The following is a 27,672-nucleotide window of genomic DNA, read 5'->3' as shown; positions in this document are numbered from 1 at the left end:
TACACAATTTTATGCATAAAAATTGTAAATCCACACGCTTTATTCAGACTAGAAATAAAGAAAAAAGTTTTTTTCAACATGTTTACATAGATTTGACAAGTTAAATAACCCAATTTGATTAGTGGTTTAACAAACTTTAGGACCTAATCATAATTACCTACTTAACTGTGCTACAATTATACGAGTATAACTATAACTGCTTTTTTTTTTAGTTATTACTACTCTATTTAGTAAATGTGTAAATAATTAAAGAATAAAAATGTCTGGATTATCTGGATACACGTTTTAATTTAAATTCATATTATGTACTACAACGTAGTTAAATTACAAAAACTGCACGAGGTGACCTCTTGATTTACATACAAAAAAGGTTTTTACTATTTAACATACTTCATCTATTTTACGATTGTATTACAAGAATTATACAAAGTAATGACAACTTGTATTAAAACAAATCTATACATAGTAATAAAATTGGAGCGTCTACACGTAATATAAAAAAAACGATTTTTTAACATTTTTGGCTGTCTGTCTGTCTATCCGCAAGGCCGCGTTTATCCCGAGTAGTCCAGGACGACTGCAGCGATTTTGACGGGACTTGGACGGGAAGGTAGCTGATGCACGCGTGTAAATAATTTAATAATTAATTTTGTGCTGACGAAGTCGCGGGCGACCGCTAGTCTGTTCATAAAAAAGAGGCATGTTTTTACACAATGGAAACCCGCAGTTATAAAACAATCAACTGGTTATTGACCGGTTGAAGTTCAGTATCGTTCGTGTGTTTTAAATTTGCATGCCACTGACAACCCCAGTATTCGCAGTTTCAATTACTTTACGAGGTCGTCGATAAAACAAACGGCATTCTAATACAGCTCTAAATTCAATGCAGCAAAGTCTTTTTTTGTTTAAAAATTGTAATGTTTGTATCAATGAAAGAGAATTGAGTGTAGTGACCTTTTTGTAGCGTTTATTTTGCACTATTTGTGACAAATATTGTGAGTAATATTAATAAGTATGGAAAATAAGTTTCTGTTCCAATACTCAGAAATCGATCTCCTTATCGTTTCTATCCTACATTTAGGTTATATTTTCAATTAGAGTTGTTGATTGAAGGTATATTATATTATGCTAATTTTCCTAAAAAGTAAAGGAATTAAGGTCACCTCCCAATTAATATTTATCTTTTTTAAATTATATTTTAAGTTCAATGACTATAATTGTAATTAGTTTATTTGGCGCCAATTTTCAAATATGGAACACGTTCCGTTTCTTAAATTGTTTTTTTTTTCTCGCTTTCATGTTTTACAAATAAATTCGATAATAACCTCGGGTTTCTTATGCCGATACACCTGTGCAAAAAATATTGCCCTCCCACTCATTCTCTTTGGAAAAATAGAGAAAGCATTATGCTTTTGTACAGCTGTTTCTTGTGGAAATCCATGTTTAAAGAAAGCTGTAAAAGTATTCTGGAATTACTGTGTTCATTAACAATATTTGACCATATCTTTCTCTCTCTTCCATTATGGTTATGTTAAAACGAGACAAGTGCAGTATTGTCTATGTTAAGAGACGGAATAGGGCGGGTTCAATTTTAGACAGTTGTAAAATCGAAAGTGGGAGCCGGGTCGTCTCGGGGGCCAGCTTAATCGCACTTTAATAGCGTCGGCGTTTTACAAAGGCGATGCGCTTCTCCACTGCTTTGTGTTGTGTCGGATATCGGAATGTCGGAAGCTAGTTTTGTCATGTGTCGGGAATTTTAGTGCAAGTGAAAATAACGGGTTAAAATGTAATCATAATGTGAAATTTTACTTATTAGTTCTACTATGATTTTGATTCACTATGATACCATGATTCACTAACCATTGGTTTCTGAGACCAAAATCCCGTTTAAAGGTTAAAGTAAAATATTTTACAAGCATCAAGTCTTCATACTATAGACAATAATAAAATAGTTTGCTTTATAAAAATCTTATATAAATATTATATTTGTGTCGACCACAGACAATTTGTGTACAGCTTCTTGAACATAAAGAAAATAGTCCGACGACAGTGACCACGCGTTGTACATTACAAGGATATATTTAGTATTTCAAACGAATTTTTTATTGTATTGCCATATAAGACCACTTTAAATAATAAAATACATTCTTCAAATATAAAAAAAAGATGTATCTAGTGAACCATATTAAAAACAATCATATATCTTGTTACTTAAAGTTACATACGTCAACCTTTTAATATTAAAACTTAAAATATGAAACTACCTACTTTTATCTAACTTATTTCTTAATAATAGTTACTTAACAAAAAAAAATACGCGCTATTAAAAATAAAATATCCTACGACAAAGCCTTATAACAAAAAAACAGATTAAGGTGACGACTCAATTGCCCTTATTACTTCACTTTTAGTACGTTATGAAATTAGATTCATATTTTGATGTCCTGTTGAGGATATAATTATAGTTACTTCTTTGGCGGTCGGTGTCTACAACGCTCGTGCCTTAATCACACGCCGGAATGTCTCTCTCAATGACTTTTTGTGTTTCATTCAGAAGTTGGGTTATTTGTGGGAAGGCGATTGATACCCAGTTATGGACGAGGTTGATTTATCGTTTAAGAAAAATTAACTATTCTAATTAATATGCTCAAATAACGTAGTTGGCACTTTAGTGAACTACGGAAAATACCTTAACATATCTTTCAATTTGTTGATATTAGAATAAAATACATGATTTTTGATTTTTTATCAATTCAATGTAATCTAAAGATGTTGGCAAAATAATCATTTTTTGTGACACTTCGAGTAACGCAGAATTTAACTGTAAATATGAAAAAACTTTTGAAATGTACTTTTATGTGTAATTTCTTCATATCCGAAATTCAAGATAGTTGACATTTAAAAAGAGCACGTATTTTTTTTTGTTTTTTTTTTTCATTTCATTCTAAAATCATAGAAACAATTTTTTTTTAATATTCAAATCTTGTCTAAGATCTGAAAATTGTATTATAATTCGTTAATATCTCCAAGAAGCGTCCGAAGCACCCGCTGTTAGTCATAACACTGTACGTGACTGCCGACTCTTTGATATTTCCGACCTTTTTTACTCTACCTTTTTTTTACTTTTTATTGTTTTTTTTTAAATTCATTTTCGTTACCGATTACAATATTATCCGTCGGCTACCGGACGATCCAAAGGGCTGATATAATTTAGTTTTATTTAATGCAAAATAAAAGTGAATCGTATTGTTGAGATTTATTGGTTTGAGTGTGGGCATTATGAGGTTCGGAAGGATTTTCAATTTTTGCGAGTATTATAAAATGATATATAATATGAGAGCTTTGTGGTTTTGTCCCAATTTGAAATGAAAGTTACTTTTCACTCAAACAGAAGTGTTGATTTTTAGTAAATTATCTTACTTAAAATATAGTTGTATTTAAAATTGTATAGACCACAACATCTTTACTTTAATCATGAAAACATTTAAGTAGGTTTCCTTAAACTAATGAAATAGTTCAAGTAGGAAAATTGCATGCTATATCACAAATGTAACGATAGACCTTGCATTTAAAGGGTTCATAGTACCTCAATGAAAAAACCTATTAAAAAAGGCTTAGCTTGTGACAGAGAGAAGAGATGAGTGAGAGAGATAGCTGCGGTGAGTACAAAGCGGGCGGTGAGCGCCAAAGGCGTCGGCGCGCGCGCTAATTGGAGGCCTTGCCGGGATCAAAGCGCGCCGACACTGCAACGTTTATATTAGGCAGGCACTCGCGCCGGATTGATTAATTTCACCGCGAGATCCGCGCGGCTCTCGGCAATTACTAAAGCCTTTGTTGTGAGATCACTTAGTACACCTCTACACTACACAACACCGCACTGATGTCTGATATTCGCTATTGTGGATTATTGAAATACATCTATGATGCTGGCTGGACCACACGCGGATGTGTTGGAAAACCTACTGAAAATGTATTTGAAGTAATGAGTGAGGTAGATCTCACTTATGTTGCATTAAAAGTTTCTTGCTCTATCGGTACGAAGTTAGCTGATGGACGTTAGCCTAAACAACTTCAAAAAAGAAAAATAGTTTGCAATTGAATACTTTTATTGTAACAGAAAGAGACGTCGCGGTGCAGCGTAGCTATGATGCTTATTGCAAATTTCTATTTTTCTTCTATTTTATGCATTTACACAATATATAAAACCTACACGGCGGAATTGATTCCAATACGCAATATAGCGGGGGAGTTAACTGATTTATTTTGTATGCCCCAGCGTAACCAAAGGTGCTTCAAAGAGCATATAACTTAGATTTAAGCCACAAAGGGCCCGCCGCATACGCTGCGCTAAGTTACCGCCGTCGGTGAAGTGCTGACGTTAAGACCAATTTCTTACGCCTCGCACCATCTCTATACAGCGATAAAACAACCTTTATGCATCTGCTTACATCTATAATACAACGGAATAAGGTATAAATTAGTATAAATGAATAAGTTATAAAATGGTAGACTCAATAGTTTGTAGGCTTGCGACTTATAGAGGCTGGTTTCTTAAAACAATTGGCGTATTTTGATAATTTTTATGAAATGTGATTACTTTTATTGTCCTTAAAGGCTTTAAGAAAGTCCACTATATACATATTTTCCATTTATTTGGAAGATAATTTTAACTTTTTAATCCAGAAAAAACGAACAGTAGGTTCGACCGAAACGAAGTTCGGATATCATTCCATCTTACTAATATTATAAATACTAATGTTTACATGGATGTATGGATGGATGTTTGTTAGAAGGCATCTTTACAACGGTTTAAGGGGTCTCGCTGAAATTGGCCATAGATGCAGAACTTATTTTGGAAGAAAACCTAGGCTATCTAATTAAGTTGTTTATTACTAAGCGGACGGAGTCGTGGGCGACAGCTAGTTTATAAATAAATATTCCCTCGTTATTGTTTGACAGGATATCAAGAATAAATATTTCAATTATATCTATTTTTTCTTAACATGAAAGAATATATATTTTAGAACAATGCAATTATATTCAAAATATTATTAGGCTGTAAAAGTTCGAATAGAATGTGTTCATATTGAAGGCATATTAAGGCACCGTTTAGAAGGCAAGGCGCTTCTAATTTGTAATGAGAGGTTGTGTTGCGTCAAAATAAGATTGGCCTCACAAAACGAAGACAACAACCGCGCGATACCATCGATCCTCGGGCCTCGATCAAATGGCTTAATCTTTCCCGTAGGGTGCCCATAGACAATGTCTTGATTTTTCCCATAAATAATTTAGTTCTGATTTTTTTATAACCTATTAAAGACTTTATATGTTAGAATCTAATTATGACTAATAATTTCCACATAATAAGTGTATCAAAACCTTGTTTTCAGTACAAATTTAAATAACTTCAAAATTAATATCAATAATACAAAGTAAAATAATGGTATGTTATAAACAAAGTTTCTAAAATTAAGATCTGTTAAAATTAGCTGTCTGCTTAATAATAAAAAAAACATAAAAATAAAAATCAAAGTATAAAATACAACATTCAACTCGTCATGTTGCAATAAAATAACACATGTCTAACTATTAAGGCAATTAAAACCATTACTAAATACGGTCTAGATTATTAACTTAATTATAAAGAAACATTTAAGGCAGATTGTCCTTTGTAACAAAGATTTAACAACACCTTGCCTAATCAACAATATTATAATTGGCCAGTCATTTATTGCTAAATCGTCGGAACGATTATGTTACAAATTTGCCTTAATTCAATTATTTATTTATCCTTGAATATTAAAAAAATATGGCGACCGACAAATTAGCGATCATCGACATTCGCGATTTTATTAATTCGAGAGTTTACACTAACAAAAACATGTTGTTATCTCAGTATATTACATACAGAATAGAAGATAGCAATTTTTTTTTCGATTAATTTTTCGGCAGTGGATACCAGTTATTATTGCCAATTTTTGTTGTTGGTATGTTATTTGATTTGCCACGCCATAACATAAAAATCATGCGTAGTTTATCGGTTCCATTTGACTGAGTTATGCGTTATACAGTAGCTATCTATTATTATATTAATTAATTTAAAAAAAACTACACAAAGAACTACATAATTACCACAGAACTGTTATACGTTGAAACTTATTATTTAACATAACAAATTATAATATGGACACTATACTATGACAGCACTAGCTGTAGCTCGCGACTCCGTCTGCGTGAAATAAAAACAAAACTGAATTAGAAACCTATGTGTTTTGTTCTACATTACCAAATTTCATCGTAATCCATGCAGCCGTTCTGAAGATACCTTCTAACAAATATCCATCCATCCAAACATTCGCATTTATAATAGTAAAATAGTAGGCTTTCGGAGTGTGTTAATAAGCATCGATCACAAGAACATAGCAAAGGTTGTATTTATCATTAGAAATATTGAAACTGCTAAAGTATCGGTTCTCATGAAGCTACTTAGCTAAGAGGTAATTTAAAATAAGAACACTATTATTATATCTTCCTTGTATATTTCTACAAACGACGGTAAAAGCTAGTAATCATCTACTTAAGAAAAATTACGACTACAGTTGCGTGCGGTACTAACTAGCCTTGCTATGGAGGATTCGAAGTTGAGACTCGACTGAGGGAATCCTTCTATTTAGCATAATCAAGATCAAGTACCTATTATTATAGCAATGTTACTACCTAGTTTAATTAATTGTTGTCAGGCGTTGATCAAGAATTAATACGGTTTCTCCATTTAAGACGGAGTTTGTTCCTTCTGTAGGTTCATTTAAGGAAAAAAAACTTTTAAATAAATATAAAATTCAAAAATGGTAGTCTAACAAACTGCCAATAACTTTCTTTGCCTCTTTACCACTTTTAGACTTGCATAGAGTAGCTACAGGTGAGAAGGAGCGTCGTCCTAATTACTCTGTGGACGTTTATAAAAATCAAACCACAGAGTATTCGAGTTAATTGTTTTTATTTCGCAAAAATCAAAGTTCATACTACAAATTACGGTCATTACATCATAAACTATAAGGACCTTGACGAATCGAATATTTCTCATTGTTATAAATATAATTGTTTGTTATTTAAATTAAAAATATAATTTTTCTTTTAATTAATACTAGCTGTTGCCCGCGACTCCTTCCGCGCGGAATTAAAAAGAAACTTATGTAGCCTATGTGTTCTACCCAGAGTATGTTCTACATCTATGCCAAATTTCAGCGAAATTCACACAACTGTTCTGGAGATACCTTCAAACAGACATCCATCTAAATATTCGCATTTATAATGTTAGTAAGGTTGAATTATTAAGAAAGAAGAAGAAGAAAAGTCGTGATTTCATTCTAGACCTTCCAAACTGTTTTTTTTTTAAACGAAAATTTTACGCAGAGTGTGTCCGCGGCCTCTAACGCCGTCTCTTAGTGTTGATTTAATATGGTAACAACTTCCCTAAGTGAGAGTTCTCTCTCTCGAATGATTCTCCATTTTATTATAAATCTGAGTGCGGTCTACAGTATAGCACTTTAGTAATTTCATTATGAATCATGTAGCCCTTTTCTTACAAGAAAGACTACAAAAGATTTTACCAGATGCGGTCTTTTGAGATGCCTTTTTTATTGAGCGGATTGAGTTCAATTGGAACCGGTTTAAGAGAGCACATGTTATTCGCCGCCGGTGGTCGCATCTCGTGTTGGAACTAATTGTGAGGCATTAACCTGATTATTGCATACAGAATGTCTTTAAAAAAACGATAGATGGCGTTTTAATTTTATTAGACGACTTTGATTATAGAGTATCGATTGGCATAGATATTTTTTGGCTGTAACTGAAAGATTAAGGTGTAATTTAATTTTTATGGCAAAAGATAATGTTGCTGATGCCAAGTGGTTACCGCTATTTATAGACATAACAAGCACCGTTAATGCAAACCAAATCACTTTGACATGTTTTTAAGTGAAATGATGATTTAAATTATTTTTAAGACCATCATTTGTGCTATTTTTTGGTTTTTATCATGTTAAAAGATTTGATTTTTTACTGGTCGTATTAGATAATGCATTACCATAGTTTCTGGAAAAACCTATTAAATCATACTGCTATCCCATTCTCTTAAAAAAAAACGTTAACAATATAACAATATACTTTAATAAGGCTACAGGCCGTGGAAATACATCAAATACAGGAGCAAAAGAGCGTAACATAGAAACAAAATGGCGGTTAGTCGTACGTCAAATTCAATCAGAGAATGGCAGTCGCGTTTAATTAAAGCCGGTCTATTACTGCTCATTACGTCGCCCCCGGCTCAGTGATTAGTCAACTTGGATTACAATGGGGGCTATATTAAGACCAGCAACCATCGACTAACCGCCGATGCCAATAATCAATCTCGATTTTTGATTTACTAAGATATTTTATCAATTCCTATAATTTTTAATTCAGTTGCTTTAATATTATCTGATTTAACTACCTCCCTTAGAGTTACTGATCGGCCACTAAGGGCGTGCTTAGTGAAGATTTTCTAAAAATCTACCCTAATGAGTGTTGCAATAAAGATCGCAATAATGATTTTAAAAGTAGATATTTCGTTTAAAGTTTAATTGGTCCATTTTTGTATACGTTCCGATATAAAGTAAAAATAATCTTTGGATCGATTTTAAGGATTAATTATAGGTTTCGACCGTAAATCGGCTGTTTTATTTGCTACTGTATTGACGCTTTGATATTAATGGAAATAGGGGGAGCGCTGAAGGCAGTTTTAGGAGCAACGATTTCAAAAGCTTTCGATGGTCACTATCGAATTTATTTAAATCAAACGGTTAAGCAGTTCAAGAGTTTGGTTGTTTTTTAAGACTGAAATGAAATGTTTAGAAACAGTAGAATAAATTTTTAATTAAACAAATCAACATAATTTTCAAAAAAGTAGTATGTTAAAATTGAAAAAAAAAAACTTGAGAGGTGTCAAGGGACACCCGGATGGAACGAAGTTCCTTTCAATTAATTAGTGAAGGAACCAATGTTTATTCTATGCATAAAAAACTTAAGTCTTCACAAGAAGTACATTTTATTTCTATGAATTTTCGTTATATATTGTCACGTCGTTGCCATGGTGATATAGCAAAAAGTGTCGTGACAACTTTTCGTAAGAATTTTTCCGTCTAGCCCCCTTTCACAACGCGCGATAAGGAACTTCGTTCCAATAAATTATATTTTTGTCCCTTTCATTCTGTTTGAATGACATAGAGATAACATTATTTAATACAAGCATTGTCATCATCTACCAAATTCTTTACATTCAATTTGAGATATAAAAAAAACTTAAGTGGCTTTCCGATCACTACATGACTTTCAAATCAATATGATGTCTTCGTTTACAAAGGAGCCATTTTGTTGCGTATTGATTGAAGCTTGCTTCTGTCAAGACGAAAGTACAATCGCGTTCGGAAATGTTATAATCCGACAAACATATCTGACCCCACTGATCTGTAAAGATATGCGCTGGATAGGTTGTTGCTTGGAAAAGCTTTCCCTTCGTTCCGACTCAAAAACTCCAGTTGAAGTTACTGTCGGCTAATTCTATATCTATAATTACTTCAAATTTCTAATACCGTTACCAACGGGTACTGCCAGTGCCACAAGAGCAAAAATCAAATAGGCACAAAATACCACCGCTTAAAACCTGTCTAGTGGAACATAAGTGGGTGGGTATAAATAAAACGTAATTACACATTGGCGCCCTTTGTCAATATCAAATAAAGTTCTACAAGATCATTGTTGGACTGTAACTGTCATTGTGAGTCATTTTCTATGCCTATAGATCGACAAGGATATTTGACCCGATGGGCATAAATGTTAAACTAAGTTGTGACAACTAGCGCCACTCCGGCCAATGTCATAAGAGTTTCACAACTTTTTTGTCGTACTTTGTGACAAGACTAACCGCAATAGTAGCGCCTCTGTCACCCTGCTAGAAATGTTTGACTTAAAGTGTGCTTGACATATTTGACAGAATTAATCACGATAACAGTGCTTCACCGGGCCGGAAAACTTTGTCGCACTCAATATATCGTAACAGAAAACACTTCAGCAGCTGAATGTACAACTCAACAACGAATAATGGATACGCTTGGCTATTTCTAGACGAGTTTTAGCGATTTATTATTGACACAAATAGCTCATTGATTTGAATTATAGCTATTCGAGGTGTGTTGCATGCTACATGAATTAGTAGACTGGTGTAGGTACTTCATATATTTATTATATTCAAATGTGATATTAATACGTACCTATTGTACATTACGCTTGTCTTGATGCTTTAAAATAAATAGTTATTTGCTTTTAAAGTCATAGTAAATAATTGTGTTGGATATATAATTTACAACTACTACAATATCATATAACAGACTCCATTATATTTGATTCAAATTATGTAACATTTGATGAATTAGTATCTTCTGGAAGATATTAAGTGATTTCATATATTTTATATCAATTACATAACTATTTATTTACTTTCTTTACTAATGGTTCGTATCGACATTGCACGGTTTGACTGTATACGGTGCCTCTGTTAGTCAGGGATAAAGCTAGTAAGTACAGGGTAGTACAGGGTTTTGAGTTTATTCGTCACTTGTCAGCTCATGCATGCTCTTACTAGGCGGCTCTTAGCCTACTCAAGTTAGAACTGAAAAGGCCATAGTCAACCACGCTAGCCCAGTGCGGGTTGGTTGACTTCACACATATCGTTAATTTCTTCGTCTCGCAGATATGTGCAAGTTGCATGATGTTTGCCTTCACTGTAAGAATGTCGGAAAAATGTACAGATGAAATTCGAAAAAGGAACGGAACCTAGACATATAGGTTTTGATCCGGTTCAGTGAAGCACCTAACCACTGCGCCATTAGCAAATCATCAACCTGCCCTTATCCCCATGGAGAGTCGGCACAATATGTACTACTCCTCCATACATCTGTATCTGCCGTCATATCTGAATTTACCACCTTCTTACGTATATCGTCTTTCACACAATACATCCATACTTCCTTTGGCCAAATATAGGTTACTAATAATATTCTTTTATTTCCATCCCTATTTTATTTTCCATTTTGTCATTGCTGAGTAAATGTAGACGTTTTGAAACACCCTTTTACCAAAACATTAACATACCGCATCAAGCTCTTAACCGTTGTAATACACCCGAAACAGATTTCACAACCGTCTTTTGTGTTTGTCAGAGTAATTTTAAACGTTGTTAAAGTTCGCTGCCTCTTACAAAGTAAGTCTTCGTGACTTACTGTCAATGTAAATTACTTTTTTAATGTAGCGCTCATTTGACGCACGATAACTTTTCAAAATATTATAACTGTTTAATGTATATTATTCTATTATTTAATTTTATAGATATCAAAAACCTATCAAAATCTTTCAATTAAAAAAAACCATTTATAAATCATATCTCTACATTTTGAACAGACATTTCTAAATATGAAAAGTTTATTCTTTGTGCAAATAAATCTCATAAAATTTGAATTTTTTTTGCTCTATGACATGTCAACCGTCCGCCATTGTTCTTAATTCAAACGGACCAATCAGCGATAAGTACTCGACGTGGTTATCGTGCGTTCTAGTAAAATGTAAACATAATTCAATTAAATAGTTTTCACTTTGTTTTCTAAACGTTATCTCGAATTATAGCGCGTAAGAAATTGTAAGTTAATAGATTACTTTATAACTTTTAAACTTAGCGTAAAAAAACAACCTAACCTACAAATAAGTCTACTAACATTTATTTGCGACGTTGCTCTTGTTTTTTTTATTAAACTACAAGGGAAACCTAGTTCTTATTATAGACACTATAGTCAATAATTAGATTTGTGCCTGGTTTTCATTATACCAGTACAGTAGGACAGTAGTGCTGGCCTGGCAACGACTGTTTTGGCCACAATGACACCAGTTAGTGTTTACATTATGCCAGTTGCATGCCAGCGCTGATTTTTATGAACTTCTCAATTCAGTTCTTTAAGTTATTTATTAAAGTCTTTTATTTATAAAAAAATATCCTTTCATTTTTAACAGAATATAAATCAAAAAGCCTATAATTATAAGTAATTAGTTAAGTTTTGACCTAGATATGATACGATTTCTTAATCTATACTGTCGATACCGCACAATACTTATTATTGATATTTCATACAATCTTTATTCTTCTTTAATATCTTTATAACTCCATCCCATCCTTGTCATGTTAATATGAAATAATTTTCGAAACCAATTCAAAAAATAATTTTTGGACTTTATATTTTGACTGAATGAAATCGCGTGTTACAATAAAAAAATACGAAAAAGTCGTGACTGCGTTTATTTTGAGATACAATCACTTGCAAAAGACGCAATTTTTAGTCAGTTCCTTTGTGATGTACTTTATTGGATTATCATAATTGTTTCGCAATATGTTCGAAATGTGTTCCCATTGAAATAATAATTTTTACAAATTTTATAGAAAACAGCAGCTGATAAGCAATTTATTTATTATTCATAACATAATATGAATATAATAAAAACAATAATTATTATTCGCAACAACCGGATGTGGAACAAAATTTTTGCAAATGACGTTTCGATTAGTGGAAACTATTTTATATCGTTTAATTTAATTTTAATTATTAAAATTTACATCATAATTTAATGTCCTAATATATGTTCATTTTCATTAATTGTATCCATACGTTTCAATTAAGTTGAACACCTGTTAAAATAAGCTATCTCAGATTTCTCAAAGTGAATACTTATACAAGAGTTTCGACTTCTCAAGAGTTTCAAATTTACAATTAACTTCTTAAATGATTAACCTTGGGTTTCTGAGACCAAAATCCTCTTCTAAAACATATTTTTCTCTCTGTTTTGACATAGATAATGAGACAGATGACGATATATTTATACAACAATTTGTTATTAGAAACTTACGATATAAAAAGAAATTTCGCCATTCACTAACTGGAGATGTATCAACCGCTTAATACATACGTTTTAGGAACAGAAAAAACAAATGCATTTCTTATCTAAGTACCATCTTTATATTAACTTTATATATAAAAGCTGATGAAACCTCCCCATTTCAAATGCAACCTATCAATTATAAAGAAACACATCTGTCTACAAAAACCGACAAACCGTGGTAGGGGTACACAATTATTTCCAACAGACAATTTAAAAGCAAAAAAATTGAATTAATCAATTGGTTGGGGATATGTTATCTGAATCAATATCTAGGGACAGCCCTTGAAATGTCTTATGTTTAATAGTTCTTTTGTTTTCGTCTTTTTTTGTTTTTAAATTACTCTCTGAAAACAGTATCATCGAAAGTAACGTATCACTGTCTTTGATGTGTTCATTGATAATTATGTTTTTGATAATTTAATTCAATTCTTGAAGATAGAACAAATTTCCAGACTTAAAAGTAATTACTAAGAGTAATAGGTAATATTTACTAGTTGGTTGATTCTCTCAACAGACAAGGGACTTATAAAACAACTATATATACAACTAGCTGTCGCTCGATACTCTGTTCGCGCTGTTTAAAAAAACTTATTAAGTAGCCTATGTGTTCTTCCTGACTATGCTCTACATCAGTGACAAATTTCATCAAGATCCGTCCAAGAAATCTACTCTAAGAGTCTACTAAAATTTTACCAATGAACGGTCCTCTTTACTGCATCGACTCAGATCAAAATGTTCAAATATACTTAAATCGCACTTGCTCTTAATGAAATATTTAAATGAAATAAAACATACGAATACAAAATGAAAGCTTTAGCTCCATAAAAGATTACTTACACGGCTTTTAATCAAACTTTGGAACAAACTCGAAGATTATTGCAATGTCATTTAACTCTAAGATCAACCATTTTGACGAAAAGAGTTACGTCTCTCATAGATCTATTAAGATGAAACTCTTTACTTCGATTGGGTCAAAATAACAGAATCTTTTTTTACAAAGGCCGGCGGTTTATTTACAAAAACAGGCCAATAATTCCGCTCCAGGGTGTCCGGACTAATTCGACGTTATTAAATAATGGGGCTTCTGCCGTAATGCATTATCTACACGCCTACAACATGTGCAATCGGGTTTTTAAATACATTTTTAAATAAACATATATTAAGACGAATATTATTGTACTCTAATTATGGTTTTCTTTTTGTTTTTAAAAAGTTATAGAACATGTAATGCTTAATTTTTCTGAATTTAAATGTCTTAAATTTTCTTGTATATATGACAAACATATACATTTAACAAACTTTTAACACAGATGTAATATTTATAAAAAATATTTAAAACATACATTTTAGTTTGGACTTTAACACTTAAAATAAATGCTCTCTTTATCTTTTTTTTCCAAAGCTTTTGTATCACGATCCAAAGCTTGCAGCATTGTAAGTCGAACGTATAATAAAGCCATCTTCAAGCCATCACAGATGGAGGCGATAGGATCCAATGATTATGTCCGGATAGTATTATAATTAAATTAATGTGTAACTTGTTCCTTTTCTTATGATTTGGAAATGAAAAGGATGCAAGATGCAAGAGTGACACCTTGCTACTTCAAATTGCTATTTCGTATTAAAGGACATTAAAATATTTTTGAGCAAGAAGTTCGAAAATCAAGCCATAATTTTATGAATGTAATCGTATATTTGTATTAATTTTACATTTATAATACATTTTTCAATTTATTCAACCATAATTCATAATGTTTTATTAGCCTTCACTACCTACTTCTTCTCTACATTTACTTTTAATGTGTCAAATTTCACGTTAATTCATTCGCTTATTTTCATTAAAAATATCAACAAAATTTTCGCTTTTTTCGTATTTATCTGTTAATACCCAATAACTGAAGGTTTAAAAAACATAGTTGTCAAACGCTTTAAGGTTAGTATTAATGTCTAAAATAAACATTTCAACATTCACTCTGACATAAAACTTATAGTACATACTAATGTTAAAAAAAATCATTATCTACCGTTTTAAATTATTTACCGTAAAAAAAGTCGGGAACCAATGAAGAGAACTCCCCTATAGATATCCAATTAAATAAAGAACCCTATTCACAATCAATTAGTCAGCGAATTCGTTCAAAAACTCACTTTATACGTGTAAAAGCTCAGTGTGTATGCGGCATAATAGCGGCGGTGGCTTTTTGCCGCCGTTTTTTTTCCATTTTTTTTTCATAACAGGGGTAATATAAGGCGTTGGGACTGACACCTTTGCGGACCCCACAGGAGGTTGTATAGGAATAATTTGTGGGGTAATAAAATGTAATAATTCTCAGCGTGAATTGAAACGCTCCTCGCGCTCGTATAACTTCATAGTGAAGCAAGGAATAATGAGAAAATTTTTATATTTTAGATGGCGAAAACTTATTTTGGTCTAACTGACACAAAAATCTTTAAACAACACTGAAGCCAGTTAGTGTTTACATTAAGCCAGTTGTATGCCAGCGCTGATTTTGAGGACTAATGGCAAAAAAGGCATTACAGTCCAGGCTATTTCATATATATTTCTAATAAATAAATTAATAAATTTAAGGACGTTGCGTAATATGCTACATATTCTTAGAACATATCAACAATAATTTACGAGGAAATGACTTCTGCCTGTATTTAAAGAGATTTCTATCATTGTTTCCATCAATGATTCAATTCTTTGTAAAATATTTAATGTCACTTACATTGTATGTGCCACAGACTGTATAAATTACACGTACAATCATTACACAGATAAAATCAGAATTAACTGAACTTAATGTCATATTCAACTAGAAATTATTGTGACAGATTAATATTATGGTAACCTTGGTTTCTGTACCGTGTTTTGCTAAAATGATATGATACCATGATGAACACAGCATAATTACATAAAATATCTAAGATATACTAGTTGTTTTTTTTATAATCTGTTGTATTATATTCTCCATGTGTAAGCAAGTTACTTCTTGTTATTTTTACTATTTAATTTGTACATATTTGATTTTACTTAAATTTCTTTTAATTAAATATTAAATCATTATTGATATTTTTATGAAGTAAAACAATTTATACTTTTATTCATAAACTATAATATTACATGTCATCTAGTTGTAATTAAAAGACGTATTAATTTGCCGGTGGAAATGACGTTTTCATATTCTCGTAATTATATCGTGATATAAATGTCCATATAAAACCCCGCTCATTTATCTAATGTACGTATAATAATGATAGAGATATCCACAACAATAATATCTAATGCCCCGCGGTGTATACAGGGGGATGTTGGAAAAAATATATTATTTCCGTTTAGAAACACAAGAAATGACTTCCTCAATCAACCGGTCTTGTGCCTTGCTGTCAATGACGAATGTTCTGGTTGTAATACTTTAATCTATGACATATGCGCCATAGATTAGGTACCGCCTTTTGACGTAACTTCAAATTTGGAACGGCTATTGTTAAACGTTGATGTCTTCTTTCTCTATTGTGCCAGTCACAATAGCTTTTTTGCAGACTCCGTTTAAATTAGGTTTATAAAATGTTTAAAGGTTCTATTAAATTATAATAACCACTTCTAAATGTTTAAATGATTGCTCAAACGGTTCATTTACAAATGGTTAATTTGCTATAGCAACTATATAAATAGACATTTTCCCACGATGTTTAATAATTACGCAAAGACATTCTATAGTAGGTGGAGACAACGTTTAGAAAGATTTTATATTAATGATCATTTCGCAAGTTAGAAATAATTATAGTGGTATTTCCGTATGAACTTTACATACATATAGACTTTAAAATAAAGACCACCGACATGGGTGGTCGAAATTATAGTCCAAGTAATAAAAATTGAATTATAATTTATCACGCATCGTTGTACTTGTAAAAATATCTATATAATGTTATATAATTTTATCGATACTCATCGATATCAAAATCGCCGATGACACGAGAAAAAAATGGCGGGCATTTTAATGACAGCGCGCGCAACGCAGATGGCGCTTCACAAAAATCTTTCAATTATGTCCGACGCCGCTCTGTAATCACAACTTAATCATCAATTTCTGAATACGAGCGAGCATTATCTCTGTTAATATGTCTTTGTCTTCGATTACGAATATCGATTATGATACTGATCAACGTCAGCCATCTTGAATTTAATGTCAGATGTTTTCTTTGTTTTATAAAGTGATCCTTTATTACATTGATTGAGTAGCTACAATCGTTGTCATTCGTCAATTATAGTTTATTGCTTTAACAAATTGTATTTAAAACTAGCTTTACCTGCGACTCCGTCCGCGCGGAATAAAAAAAATGCACACAAGATAAAAACGTTCCTATAGGTATCCGTCTCCTAGTTTTAGCTACCTCCCCATCAATTTTCAGCTAAATCATTTCGACCGATCTTGAGTTATAAATAGTGTAACTAACACGACTTTCTTATATATATATAAATTATGTAATTTCGATGAGCAGCAATTAGTGACCTAACTGCAATTCCACTTGGCCATAAGATTACATAATTTATTTTTTTCTTCTTCTTAATCGGACGGAATTAATGACAAGAACCTTTTACTTCAATTTTACAATTTAAAAGTTTTCAGTCATTAATTATCATTAATTTACAATTTTTTTGATCTGATTAGAGTTTAAATAACACAAGCGATTAGTATATTGCAGTACAATACAATACAATTTTATTGGTAATATTTAACTTACAGGTCATACTCGTAAAAGCAATACTTCACACATTATATATGTACATAGGTAGGTCGAACTTGGTAACTGGAACTGGATAAGCGTCTTGCGAAAAACCTCTGTAAGCGAGGCACCGGTCCCGACGGTCGACCTCCATAAACGAGAAACTCGGGTAAGAGAGAAAAAGCGAGAAAAATATCGCGGTACCATGGTCTTTCGCTTATCCAGGTTTGACTATATTACATATTTTCACAAGTGCGTAACCGCAGAATTTCAATGCAACATGGAATTGAACAATAAATAGTTTTCATATAAGATAGCTTAACCACTGAGCTATCAAGAACTAAACATCATCGTATCATCAACAAAAACATTTGATTTGCGAGGAGCACTAAATTGCTCCATGTCCACCTTTGACTTTTAAGAGACAGGACCGGTCAAGCACAAGCATTCCACTCGGTCAAATAAAAATGCTTGTTTTGTCTAAGTGTGTTAATTTTTAATTCAGTATGCTTTTATAAAATCGTTTTAATATAGGTATGTCAGCAAATTATGCTCCTGTATGATTGTCAACTTTACCTCACCCTCCGCGAAAAGTGGCAAAATTTAATGCAAAATCAATTCTGCCTAATCCATTTTTCTATAGTCAAAGTTGTCCGCTAATGATGGAACAAACAAAACGTCTTCGAAAATCAAACAAGCGAACATCATTAACTGGCGCCAACGGATATCAAAGTTTTGGTTTTTTCATAAAGTTGTAGGTTTTCACCACCGAAACAAATGCATAAAACATTTTTTACTAGTAGTTGCCTGCGACTTCGTCCGCACGGAATTAAAATTAAATCTAGTAATAAATGTAGCCTATGTCTCCCGGGTTAGAGTAGCTTCCCAACAGTGAAATAATTTTTCAAATTGATTCAGTAGTAACGAAGCCTATTTATTCCATACAAAGAAACAAACAAATCACTTTTCTTTACAAATATCTTTTCTTCCTCTCGCAGCCACATCAAAGGAACACGTTCAGTGGTCGGTCTACGAATTACAAACATACACAAAATCAAAAACAATTTTATTATTAAATGGCATTATTAAAATAAATTAATGTTTTTGAACTGTTTCAGCAGTAAAAATCTTGATGATTAGGAAGTTCGAATTCGAAGTATGAATTTCCGTTTACTTTGTAACATAATATACTTTGAAATATGTTAAGTTTTTCTTGTTTTTTTTTAATTCACTTCGTGGTAATGTTTGGATTTCTCGGTAATAGAGTCTAGCTTTAAGGAACTAAAATTGCAAAATGATTTGCAAGATGAAAGGGTTTCTTATAAGATTGTAATTCAAAGTGCAAATTAACATATGTTAGGCCTACTTTTCTACAATATTATCGCATATTTTTGTATGCAATATACTTCATATGTATATTTAAAGATATTTTAGTTAGATGCCTAATTCATATCTTAAAAAGATGGTTACAAAGGTTTAAAAAAATTTAGCTTACTAATACGTCCTGTATTCCTTATTTTTGCTTAAAGATAAGTGAAAATAGAATATTTTGTAGGATAAGATAGATGGAGAATAATAGAATTTATAGAGTAGCTAAAAATTGGTATTAACCTTCCTCTCATACTAACCATCACATTCATCATTATGTTGCTTTTATACTAGATTTTTTTTTTAATTTATCTTCCACTTTGATCACATTTTCAACTTTGATATTCGTTACTAAGGACACAAACTCTTCCGGTCAATAAGAAACATTAGATACCTAAAAACTGAATAGTGCTTCAACGAGGCTTAACAACTTATAATAACATAACCAAGTGAGAACTTACCTCCGTTGTCAGTACTGTTGGCTTCGAATGTTTTGCTGGTCATGTGGAATAGCGCGTCGAGCGGCGTGTGCGGTGCGGTGGAGGTGTGCGGTCGGCGCGGCTCCGAGCAGCAGTCGGAGGCGGATGAGGAGCGCTCCGAGGCGGAATCACAGTCTGGTTCACGTGGCCGCAGCAAGCCCAGCGCTGCCAGCCGCCACCGTTCGCCGTCCAGCAGTGCCGCGCCCGCTAGCCGCTGCAACCGCTGCAACCGCTCCAAACCAGACGCGTCCCATGGACGCACTATACGAGGCGGAGTCCTAGGACTGTGAGACAAAATGTCCAGAATAGAGAAACTCTTCACGCCCTCCCCCCGTCGCTCCTCCACCGGCTCCGAAGCCATCTTCAAGCGCTTCAGCGGCCTGAAGTAATCTTGAGGTGACGGCGAGCGCGACGGCGCCGGCGAGGGGCGGCCCACGCTGATATCGTCCTCGGAACAGCTGTGCCCGGACATCGACTCCTCTTCCATGGTTCAGTTCACATCCATCACAATAAAGTCACAACGCTATCGGAGGTCGCGGTTCACTCAATACACGGCTAACGACTCGACGCGTCTCGGTCGACTGACGTGACGCGACGGTTGACGCCGCGGGCGTCTCTCGAGGGCGTTCCAAATTTAAACATGGACCAATGGGAAGGCAGTCTCGTGCGGGGGTATGGCGGGGATTGGTCGACGACGGAACGTGGGGCGCGGCCGCCTGTCACACCGTACGGTCCAATAAAACTTTTTAATCCGGCCCTCTCGATTGGGGGGCGAGATTCGTGGTGTGATTAATTTAGCTCTGCACCGGCCGGCGGCGGGGGGTCTGACAGGGGTCGCGGGGGTTTCGTTTAATTACCGGGATGAAGACGCCAGGTCTAAGTACGGCGCTACAACAGTTAGCTGCGCTACGAGCGATGTTTGTCACCGCAAGAAGTACCACTTTCCTTCATTTATAGTTCATCAGTTAATTGCCAAGGCTCGACGAGACGTGGGAGGCGTTAAACCGATTAAATGTCTGTCTGTAAATTATCGTCTGATTTTCGCATCAATTAATTAGAATTCGACTATTTTGAATAGAGTTTATTAAAATTATGAAGGTATGGACCTGTGCGATATATTTATCGAAAGAATTTAGGTTTTTATTTTGAATAATAATTTGAAGGATTTTTTTTAGGAATTTACCAACTAATGTAAAAAGCATTTTTCATTGGTTATTTTTTAAAGGATATTATAAAAGATAGAGTACACCAAGGAACTGTTTAATTAATACATTGTTTTACTAATAGAAACTTATTTAATAATTCACTTAACAATATTTTAGTAAGTAGGTAGGTATACCTACTACTTCATAGTACAAAACCTTTTAGAAAAAACTACAAATCGTCTCTCACCCCCTATAGTTAAAGTCACCCTCATTTCTATGTTAACAACATTTCACAGACTTGAAAATGTATTTGTGACTTTATTCAATTGGATTAGATTTTAAAATACGAATTATTTTAAATATATGTAATTAGTGCATGCCTTTAGGAATGTCAGCCATTTTGTGGTTATTTACTTTTGGTGCAACTTCACGGTGTATGATTTTTAGTGTAACAGAAATTACCTAGAAAATGTTTTAAGTAGGTGGGCCATTTTAATATGTCACATTTGACACTTCATCAAAATCACACAACGTAACCTTGTGATGGCGGGCATAAAATTTTATTTATTTTTTTGAATTAAGAACTGCACAATTGCTTACCTTTTTTCAAATTTCGATTAGGAACCTACACATTGTGATCATGTCAAACGAACGTTGATACGATTTTGCGTTTCTGAACTCTTTATATTTTTAAACACTTAGGATGTTACAAAAAAATCTAAAGAAAAATTCCGTTCCGCATATGTTTGAATTCCGAATCGATTCATTCACTATAATCGATGTTTTAAGCAGGTCATCTGGATATAAAGAAGCTAAAATTAATAGATATCAAATATGACCTATTAAATTGGATCACTTATAATTTGTGATTTTTTTTTTCAAGCATTCTTTCATAAATTTTCCGAAAATGTGTTAATAAAGGAGTACTTTAACAATAGCGGCAAAATATGATAAAGTTAGTCATTGATGACCAAGGCTCGGTGATTAGATTTATCATCCCCTTGTTTGGTGGGTGAAGCCTTATGTTTACTTTCTCACCAAAGCTTTCATTGCATTTTCATTTATTGTTTGTTTCTAAAAGCAAAGGAAACGATACGTTTAATACTAGAACCCGATATTTTGTAAACTAACAACCTAAAATTTGGCGGTGGCAGTCATCATTATATTTTTAATTTTATCAGAAATTTTGAAATTTTCTGAAAATTATGGAATAAAATTATATAGTAGGTACCTGTATACTATAACTATTGGAATTTCCTCAATTTTTTTAGTACATACTGTATAAATATGTACTTAGGTACCTATTATAGGTTACAATGTTTATTTTCTGTAAGACATTTCCATTTACCACAATTTCAAATACGAACTTACCTACTATTATATTCCTATTCAACCTATTTTTCATATATTTAATTGTAATTAAACGAATTAGTTACCTAATGCGCATATTAATGTCTTAAAATTACTTAATCTTAAAATCGTCTACTTACTTTAATTTATTATTATTAATATATTTTAATTTACTATAAAAGTTTCTTTTTTCAAAAATTTAAGTGTTTTTTCATATTAATTTATGTCCCATATTAATTAGCATAAAACAATTACTGCTAGTGGCAATATAGCTTTTTAAAAAACTTTGACTTTTAAGATACAGGATCTGTCAAGAGCGTATTCCCCTCTAACCCTCTGTCATATAAAAGAAAACAATAAGTTCTAAAGTCGCTTGTTGTGTGTTCTTTTTTTGTGTATATGTGTAAAATTTTGCGTCTATATGCGTCTATAAAGACATAACTGTGTGATTGTAATCTTTACCTCGACACCCACGAAAAGTAGCAGAATTTATTTAGTACAACGACGACTCTGCCTAGTCCTTTTTTCTATAGTCAAAATAAACCGCGAAGTGGTGCTTACTTTTGATTATTAAAACGTTTAAAAAATGTGATTTTTATTTAGAACAGAAATGAGTTAATTAGAAACGTGATTTACTATAGCTATAAAATATTTTTAAAATGTTTTAATTAATCTGCTTCATATTATGTAGAGGTATGTATGTGTTAATCTTACTAATATCATAAATGCTAATGTTTGGATGGATGGATGGATGTTTGTTTCAAGGTATCTCCGGAACGTCTCAACGGATCTTGCTGAAATTTAGCATTGATGTAGAACATAGTTTGGAAGAACACATAGGCTACGAAAGAAGTTTTTTTTATTCCGCGCGGACGGAGTCGCAGGCGTCACCAAGTTTTATTTATAAACGATGAAATAGTCAATAGAAAAGTAGCCCGACCAAGTACCGATTACAGTAAAAAACGTAAAAAATTGCTATTGCCTATCAGTCACAATCTTTTATGTTTTATTATTAAAAGTAAATATTAGTTATCTATTGCGTAAAACTATTAAATACAACAAAAAAAAAACGTGAGCCGTCACGGGACGCCTGGCAGATGTGAAACATCGTGTGTACAAGTAATATGCATAAAATATTAAATAAATAAATAAATTACAAATGAATGAATGAATGAAGGAATGAATGAATGAATGAAGGAATGCATGAATGAATGAAGGAAGGAATGAAGGAATGAAGGAATAAATGAATGCAGGAATGAGTGAATGAATGAATGAATGAATGAAGGAAGGAATGAAGGAATGAATGAATGCAGGAATGAATGAACGAATGAATGAATGAATGAATGAATGAATGAATGAATAATAATAATAATAATAATTAATAATAATAATAATAATTAATAATATTAAATAATATTAAAATTATATATATATATATATATATATATATATATATATATATATATATATATATATATATACCTTCATTCATTCATGAATTATAAAAAATAATTAATTGAAGATAATATTAATATAATTTATATAATTATTAATCTTAATATAATTTATATAATTACTAATATGATTAATATGAATATAATTAATTAATAAATATAATATAAAAAATTTCACATCAAAATTTTAATAAAACGCAGGTTATGTGTACCGTAATAATCAACAACGTCGAACTGAGTGAGAAGCTACACCGTTCACTCAACTATTCATAAAATATATACATGTATACCTTAGTCACGGCCAGTACTAAAAATAATAAACATTAAACCAAAAAGTTGTATATATCACACATCAATATTTTCGAGGTTTTTACATGTGTAATTAAGGTTTTGATGCGTCTTGAGAAACGGAGATATGCTAAAAGGCAATTGCTACTCATTTAATAACCTTAATTAATCAAATATAATATCTGATTATAATCTGTGGAATGAGGTTGTGTGTAAAATAACAGGCCATTTAGAATTATAAAAAGTTGTATAATTACAGTTGTAGAAAAAAACATCGTGTACAAGTAATATGCATAAAATATTAAATAAATAATAATAATAATAATATATTTATATAGTTTATATTTTACCATTATTTATTTACTTTATCTTTCATATAAAAACCAGCCAGGCGGAGACAGAATTAATATAAAAGAAATAATAATGATGATAATGATAATGATAACGATGACGATGATGATGACGATGACGATGACGATGACGATGACAATGACAATGACGATGACGATGAAGATGAGGATAATGATAATGATAATAATTATAAAAATGACATTAATGATAAAAATGATAATAATGAAAATAATGATAAATATGACGTTAGTGATAAAAATGATAAAAATGACATTAATGATAAAAATTATAAAAATGATAAAAATGACATTAATGATAAAAATTATAATAGTGATAAAAATTACATTAATGATAAAAATAATGACATTAATGATAAAAATTATAATAATGATAAAAATGACATTAATGATAAAAATTATAATAATGATAAAATTGACATTAATGATAAAAATGATAATAATGGTAAAAATGATAATAATTATAAAAATGATAAAAATGACATTAATGATAATAATGATAAAAATGATAATAATGATAATATTGAAAATAATGATAAAAATGATAATAATGACAAAAATGACATTAATGATAAAAATTATAATAATGATAAAAATGACATTAATGATAAAAATGATAAAAATGACATTAATGATAAAAATGATAAAAATGACATTAATGATAAAAATGATAAAAATGACATTAATGATAAAAATGATAATAATGGTAAAAATGACATTAATGATAAAAATTATAATAATGATAAAAATGACATTAATGATAAAAATGATAAAAATGACATTAATGATAAAAATGATAATAATGGTAAAAATGACATTAATGATAAAAATAATAATAATGAAAATAATGATAAAAATGACATTAATGATAAAAATGACATTAATGATAAAAATGATAAAAATGACATTAATGATAAAAATTATAATAGTGATAAAAATTACATTAATGATAAAAATTATAATAATGATAAAAATGATAAAAATGACATTAATGATAAAAATGATAATAATTAAAAAATGATAATAATGATAAAAATGACATTAATGATAAAAATGATAATAATGAAAATAATGAAAATAATGATAAAAATGACATTAATGATAAAAATGACATTAATGATAAAAATTATAATAGTGATAAAAATTACATTAATGATAAAAATGACATTAATGATAAAAATGACATTAATGATAAAAATTATAATAGTGATAAAAATTACATTAATGATAAAAATTATAATAATGATAAAAATGACATTAATGATAAAAATTATAATAATGATAAAAATGACATTAATGATAAAAATTATAATAATGATAAAAATGACATTAATGATAAAAATGATAAAAATGACATTAATGATAAAAATGATAAAAATGACATTAATGATAAAAATGATAATAATGATAAAAATGATAATAGTGATAAAAATTACATTAATGATAAAAATGATAAAAATGACATTAATGATAATAATGATAAAAATGACATTAATGATAATAATGACATTAATGATAAAAATTATAATAGTGATAAAAATTACATTAATGATAAAAATGATAATAATGGTAAAAATGATAATAATGATAAAAATGATAAAAATGACATTAATGATAATAATGATAATAATGATAAAAATTATAATAATGAAAATAGTGAAAATAATGATAAAAATGACATTAATTATATTAATGAAAATAATGATAATAATGAAATTAATGATAATAATGACATTAATTATATTAATGTTATTAATTATATTAAAGATATTAATGATATTAATGATAATAATGATATTAGATATTAATGATAATAATGATAATAATAATAATAAAAATAATATTCAATATTATTAAACTAAACACATAAAATATATATATGTATACCTCAGTATAGCTTGGCGACCCGTCGCCACGGCAAGCGTCGCCAACTCAACGATTCGGTTTACAAGTGATCCTATAGATGTTTCACATCAAAAAAACAATTGTGATCGGCTATTAGCGAACTAATCTGTTATTAGTGTCGGTACTATTTCCCATTAAATATTACGACCGGAACTGACGCCATATTGCGCGCTTTCCCGCGCCGCGATCTACCAATCATCGTCTATTTCCGGCGCCGCCATTGACAATTTAGGGTTTCCATAGATATGTTGAAATTGTTATGATCCCATTAACTATGCCATTTTGTTTTTATTTATTTTTTGTTTTGTTTATGTTATTTTGTATGAAATTATAACTTTATTTATTGGACAGTTGTTACAGTAAACTAATTAAGAGGATTTAATAAAATTCAATAAGTATTAAACGCAGTGCAAATGTAAGTTATTTGCATTTTTTAATATAACGTAGAAAATTTCTTTATTGTTAATCATTATATCGTTGTTAAATTGAAACCTTTCAAAATCAACGTCTCTACTTTGATTATCATTTAAAATGGATAATAAACTTTGAGATAATGGCGATATTATATCTCATTTTATTTGTTAAATTGTCTATTTTATTTTTTTAATTCATTGAACACGCATTGCATTTTTGTCCTTCCCCATAATAGGTTAAGTAGTACAACCAAACAATTAAACATTTCAGTTAAACCTATGTAAATTTCGACTCTATACAGTAAAATTATAAGCAACAAGAACACACTTTTGTTTTTTTAAATCCACGAAAATATCATCAAAACCACAAACCGCACGACAAAAAATAACCCAAATAATAAGCACCTATTATAGACCACACACCTTACGTGTTGATCACAAATAGAGACGTGACGTAATCACCCAGTAGGGAATTGATCCCGGACACTCGCAAATGACGTCACACGCCCACGGGATGTTTGTTTCCGCCCTTAGATGGAAAACGAGAAAAAACGGGCGAAATTAACGCTTCTTGATGAAGATGTAATAGTAATTGTTTTTGGCATAAACCTAAAGTCACATGCCCCACTCAGAGTCCGTGAGAGATTAACCGTGGGTTTATGAGACCGAAATCTCCGTTTAAAACATATTGTCATCTCTGTTTTGTCAAAGATATTGACAGGGATGAAGACATTCTTTATACAGAGATTTTGGTCTGAGAGTGAGGGATTCATTAGTGCAGATTTAGTACGTGGAAACTTTAGTTAATGACTGCTCTCCTGTAGGACATTAAAATATTTAGTTTATAGTTAAGTTTGGCTTTAAAATAAGCTATTGATATGCTATCGAAATGTTTGATAAATGACACAGTACACGTGTGTAGACAAAATTGAGAACTATATACCTACCTACAATTTAAATGACAGTTAAAATTTAATTCACACACGTCAATTGATAGCGAAGCTGTGCAGCGAGCTTTGCTATATTAACATAAATCTCTATAAAGTCGTTAGTAGTTAACTTTAAAAACATATTTTGATAAAGAACAGGTGATTTTTACCTCGAAAATTAGATAAAAAAACTTAAATTGGACATATGACCACGTGTTTCAG

The 27,672-nt window shown here is 31.2% G+C and overlaps 1 protein-coding gene across 1 annotated transcript in view; it reads right to left on the bottom strand.

The window, feature by feature from the left end:
- LOC106720501 (barH-like 1 homeobox protein) overlaps nucleotides 1-20,163 on the bottom strand; it is a 46,082-nt gene extending 25,919 nt beyond the window's left edge. Inside the window, exon 1 of the mRNA XM_014515218.2 lies at nucleotides 19,581-20,163. Coding sequence (XP_014370704.1) covers nucleotides 19,581-20,085 — 505 coding nt within the window. The 5' untranslated portion in view covers nucleotides 20,086-20,163. The remainder of the gene's footprint in view (nucleotides 1-19,580) is intronic.
- Nucleotides 20,164-27,672: the final 7,509 nt, after the last annotated feature.

This window comes from Papilio machaon, chromosome 24 (genome assembly GCF_912999745.1).
Source record: "Papilio machaon chromosome 24, ilPapMach1.1, whole genome shotgun sequence".
NCBI lineage: Eukaryota > Metazoa > Arthropoda > Insecta > Lepidoptera > Papilionidae > Papilio > Papilio machaon.
The sequence above is the reverse complement of the archived record's forward strand: the minus strand, read 5'-3'. Positions and strand labels throughout refer to the sequence as shown.